This window comes from Vitis riparia, chromosome 13 (assembly GCF_004353265.1).
Source record: "Vitis riparia cultivar Riparia Gloire de Montpellier isolate 1030 chromosome 13, EGFV_Vit.rip_1.0, whole genome shotgun sequence".
Taxonomy (NCBI): Eukaryota; Viridiplantae; Streptophyta; class Magnoliopsida; order Vitales; family Vitaceae; genus Vitis; species Vitis riparia.
Window position 1 is genome coordinate 13,797,588 of NC_048443.1, and position 5,792 is coordinate 13,803,379.

Here is a 5,792-nt window from a genome sequence, read left to right on the forward strand (position 1 = left end):
AATAACCAAGTTCGTGATCCAAATATTGTGAAGACTAAAGGGAATCCAGGCAAAGTGGCAATGAATGTTCAAAAGGGAAGACGATGTAGTCGTTGTAAAAGAGTGGGTCACACAATTCGAAAGTGTCCAGAAGCTACAATCCCTCAAAATGCTCAGCCGGGTTATATGGTATGTCATATTCAATTAAAAATTGCCCCTAAGATTAATTTTGGTAGGTGTACTTAAATAAATGACTAACATAATTGTTTTGATGGCATTATGAGTACGTAGGAGGAAACTAATTTGTCTTCCCAATGTGACATTCAAATGGAAATGATGCCTTCAACAAATTCATCAGTTGACATTTTTGCAAGCATACATGTATGTACAATAGGCTTGTTATATAATTTCCAAACATTGATAACATCTAATTTAATAATAATTGACAACACTTAATTTTTGAAAAATGCAGGGAATGTTAGGGGAGCATTTGTCGAATGACCGATCTGACATGTACATAGATTGTGGTGAACTTAATAATGTAAGATCGGGAATAAAGAAACACTTTTGACATGAATTTGAGCTATGCATTATTTAATGATTAGGTTTAATTAATTGGAATGGAATTGGACAGCTGAAAATAACAATGGAATGTGCATGTGCAGATAGCAGGATTTCAGCAACATGAACAAAATATGACAACACCATGTCAAGGTGGGGATCCAAACAAATATCCAAATATGGTGGAAATGCAACCTTTTTTTTATTCCTTAACGGAGTAAGGGATGGTAGGTATTAAATCAGTATTTTTATTAGTTGACGTTATCGCTTCCAGTAATGTGTACTTTTAACTTGACTATTTAATGAAAAGTTTGAATTTTGATCAAGAGTCAAGTTGATTGATAGACTGCAATATCCTCTACATTTATAATTTAATTGATTACAAGTGATAAAATGATTGGTAAATGGAGAAACGATTCATTTATATCATGTCGATAAAACGGTTAATTATGCAGATTTATTAAATTCAATTGTGGTTAAAGTTTGACAAATTAGGTGTTATGAATAACTATAGGAAAGTAATCAATATGATGTGTAATTCATATGAAACAAAGGTGTCGGTTGAGGGAATTCCTCAACCGGTTGAGGGAATTTCATCAACCGGTTGAGGGATTTTTCCACCAGTGGCTACCGGTTGAGGAATTTTCTCAACCGGTTGAGACAATTCCTCAACCGGTTGACACTGGTGGAAATTGACTCAACCGTTTGGTACATGCGGTCGACCGGGTAGGTCGACCGGTTTCATGAACTTAAAACAACCCTCAACCGGATGAGCAAATTCCTCACTCGGTTGATACCCATCTTCAACCGATTGCAACTGGTTAAAAAACGATCTACCCATTGAGAAAATCCGTCAACCAGTTTGCTATATTGTCAACCCGTTCCCACTGGTCAATCATTCGTCAACCGGTTGAGACAATTTCTTCATTGATCAACCGCTTTCCACAACTCAAAAAATTGGTCACTCCCTTTAGAAAAATCTTCAATCACTCAATTGAACGCCGACACCGGGTCATTCTGCATCCAAATTGTTTGAGGTGGTTGGGACAAATCCTGAATGAGTTCACACTGCATCCATAGGGTCATTATCAATATGAGGAATGTTCTCAACCGGTAGGCATAATGCGTATGCCTATGAAAAGTGGACTTAGCTAAATCGTTGGACTAGTTCTTACGGCTGAATGTCATTCATCAACTGGTCTACTAATGTACTAACTATATATTTTTAGCATAGATAAATGAATATTTACAAATCTGATTAGGTTAAAGATCGTACAAATCACACATGTCGAACATGAATGATACCAATATATTACAATTTCATTTTGCCTACCATATTGAAAGAAGAGTATTTGGATAGTCAAATAAAATGGACTTAATCATTAATAATGTATGGTCATCGAATCTCACAACTTCCCAATAAACATGACCATATGTGGAGATGGAAATGATAAATATTAGAAAAATAACAAATATCATAATAATAATTTTTTCATTGCTCGTGTCGACGTCTTTGTACAAACAATAGCCACAATGGTTTGTTTTTCTCTATTTCCCTCGTGTAAAACTAAATCACATGCTATTTCTCGACGTATTTTAACGGAATTACAAAAGTCGGATCTCGTCATCGAATCACCATTTTTGAATCTCTGCATATGTCTAATGACATGCACTCCACAGTCCCACCTAAGAAAGAGAAAAGAAAAGCAAAACAACTTATTGAATGGTTGTCTAATTATACATCAGAAAAAAGAATATTAATGTGAGTTATGTATTCATACTAACCCATTATCTTGGGTTGGAATCGAAGGAGCCCAATCAATGGAGAATTGGAAGACATCTTTCCCTATGTCATACAGTTTGAAGAACGTTTGACAAAATTCAACCTAATTTATTTTGAAAGTGGTTAATAAATATAGAAGAGAAAAAAAAAACCAAATAAAAAGGAAAACAAAAAGGAGAAAGCATACCACTTTTTTCACACTCTTAAACCGGAACTCGTCCCGACTCTTCGATCGTAATGAATCCAAAATTTGGATATCAAAGTCTTTGAAGTCAATGATGCACAGATACCAATGACCAGGGCAATCGTCATGCATTGGAATAAATAGCTGTAAAGGTAGGAAAACAATATATATGACTTGGGCCACAAAAAATATAGTATATTATAGGTGAAAACATTACAAATAATTACTAACCTTCTCGCAATCATCCAATTCGCTAATGTACTTACTCACGATGGATGTTTTTCTATCGAAAAAAGGATGAGGACTCCCGCACAAAATCATTTGCTAATAAGAAAACATAATACGAACATTAGTATATTGTACTTAATATGTAAGTAAACAACAAGAGAAATATGAGCTTACTGAAAATGTCGTGGGAAGATAGCATCTTATACTTCGTATGCCTATGAATTGTCTTTCAAAATAATTTAGCTTTGAGGCTTCTAGATTTATTACCTGTTGTTGAACAATAACTTCAATAAATTTATTTAACTAATATAGCACGCATTTGATATAAATGAAGTAGGTACTTACAACATCGAACAAATTTTGTCTAGGACGTAAGCAGTGAAAATCTCCACGAACTCCATGTTCATGACCAAAGTCAACAAGAACCTCACTAAAATAATAATATGTTCAAACAAACTTGAATAAATTGGAAGCATATGAAGGCTAAAATTGTAACAACACATCTATGAATGTTCTAGACACGACAAACCTTTTTGACAATGCTCTATTGAAAACATAATCAGCGACAAGAGATTGAAGTACATTGAATGATTGAGTATCCACCACGTCTTCACGAATGGACATGGGGATTGACTAAATCGAAAACAAGACATAATTATTAACTATATATGTTAAGTATCAAAAATAAGAACAATGATATTAAACTATTTGTATTATACCTCTGATGCTTCGTGTTTTACCATCTTCCTTAATTTGTGTACAAACGGGGAGACCTTGAATTTACTTGGTTTCCTCTCCCTTGATGAACGTGTTTTCATGACATGATTAGGATAACCACATAGTGCTCGTAATGGTTCCTAAAATGGAAAATGCAATTAATATACATCTATTTACTATGTAATGGTTAAGTAGTTGTAAAGAAAATAATTTTTTCTTTTATATGATACATACCTTTCCATAATCTCTTCTACTCCTTTTGATTGGAAGTGGTAAAATATTTTCATTTTCGTCTGGAATGATATGCACTTCAATTGATGTAGCACATGCATCTTCATTCTTTTCATTCAAGTCCTCGGTGCATAACTTCTCATTTGACAAAGTGTGAAGATAATGTTCATTCACATTCATATTGTTCGTATCTTCCAAACTTCTCTCGCATGGGAGCATGTCATTCTTCGTTCCTTCCTCGTGAATTCTCAAAGGTTTTCCGCTTGACCTAAGGAAGAGACCTTTCACTGTAGTATAATTCTCCTCAAATTTAGCCAAAATTTGATCACAACTACTACTACTTGCACCATAAGCCATATCAATTAGATGTGTCTTTAATTGTTGAAAGGTTTTATCCATCTCCATTAAGTTCCCACCATCAACCTAGTGATATATACGAACGTGATTAATAACATCATAATACAAAGCTTCAATGCTAATATAGATAGTCACGAAGAATATTGTAAAACACTTACTCGTTTAATAACATCTTTGTTTTGATTGATTACAAATTTCTCATCGTCCTCATTCTCACTCGCCATTGTCGTTGCATTTCCATCAACGCAATCCCTTATCTCATTTTCTATCACCCATATTTTGAGCTACAATATATTCATCAAAATATACTACATATCAGATTTTAAACCACTAAAAACTTAAATAAATAGTAAACGACTTTCAAAACTATAACTTACATTCTCATTTGCATATCCACCAAGTTTTTTCAATCTTCGTTTCCTGTCCAATACTTCATCATCTCCCCAAGCAGTAATCCGAGGAGAAGGTCGAGTATAAAGCGGTAGAAATTTCTCTTCAAACGATATATGCTCGTGGTAGAATAACTACGAGTATATTTGACATAGATATATAGTTAGTTCATAAATTATATTAAAACAAAATCGTATTTCACTATGATGTAAATTAATTACAAGGACATTACCATTAAAAACAATAAGCAACCGGAAACCCCACTTTGTTGTTTCTTCTTAAACTCTTCAATCCCGTGCACAAGATAGGACAACACAAATTCTGCCCAATTCATCTTCTTTATTGAATCGATGTCTTCCACAAGATGTAAGAAAGAACGATTCACAAAAAGCTTCATTGTTGGGCACAATAATGCACCCAACACAAATAATACAAAACGAACTTTAAAATCGTTTCCACCCTCTTTATCCTCCCTAATTTGATTTTCTAACATCACTAATGGCAATCGCCCTTTTTTATCACAATATTTTTTACATAAATCATTCTTATGGCTAACATCTTTGTTCATGCCAATCTTGAACCCTCTTGCCCTCAATCCCATAATAAATTCAACATCAATGGGGGATAATTTGATACAAGTATTATACAACTTTAAGATATAAGTGTTCGGATTAAAACTATTTATCAACCAAAGACATAACCCATGATCAATTTTCCTACATCGAAGTTGCAAGAGGCTACCAAATCCTATTTCTTCTATGGCTGCCTTTTGCTTTGGTTCTAATTTTTCAATCACTCTAATCACTCGCTCGGGGGAGCATCGAGTCTGAAGATATAACTGAAAAGATACACAAACATCAAACATGTTTACATTAATATAATTTCCAACAAATACATAAGTAAAGAAATTAAATATTCATTACAAAAAAAAATTACCTTTGGAACCACACCCTTTTGAAGTGAATATTGTTTTGAACTTTCTTTCGACTTTGCCATGAAATTTTCTTTTTCTACTTTAGAAAGTGCATTCCACTTCTTGCCCAATTTTTTCCTCAACTACATTAATTGGTCACATAATTTAAATTCTAATTGTAAAATGTAATTATATTAGACATAGCAATATTACTCCTTACATCATCATTTATCTTCACTCCTTTATCCTTCTCTTTCATCATGGCTAATTGATCGTTACTACAAAACAATTTCAAACAAATTTAACTATAACAACCACAAAAATTACATTAAAAAACATATTATTTTACATATTTCTATTTTCCCTTACTAGTAATGTATCCAAGCGCCGATAGGCCTCTTTGGATTTCTAACAACTTCAAGACCATCGCGTTCGCTCCTAAAAATTAA

General features: G+C 33.4%; 1 protein-coding gene across 2 annotated transcripts; it reads right to left on the reverse strand.

Moving 5' to 3' along the window:
- Nucleotides 1-1,995: 1,995 nt before the first annotated feature.
- Nucleotides 1,996-3,618, reverse strand: LOC117928010 (ubiquitin-like-specific protease 1). Of its 2 annotated transcripts, none has more exons than XM_034847750.1 (5): nucleotides 3,455-3,618; nucleotides 2,739-2,831; nucleotides 2,511-2,651; nucleotides 2,326-2,386; nucleotides 1,996-2,226 (listed from the first exon to the last, which is right to left on the reverse strand). In XM_034847750.1, the coding sequence occupies exons 1-5, from the start codon at nucleotides 3,551-3,553 to the stop codon at nucleotides 2,165-2,167; spliced, it is 456 nt and encodes a 151-aa protein (XP_034703641.1). In that variant the 5' UTR covers nucleotides 3,554-3,618; the 3' UTR covers nucleotides 1,996-2,164. The 2 variants fall into 2 exon arrangements, with proteins under 2 accessions (XP_034703641.1, XP_034703640.1); XM_034847749.1 differs by having other exon boundaries at nucleotides 2,326-2,426.
- Between the last annotated feature and the right edge of the window lie 2,174 nt (nucleotides 3,619-5,792).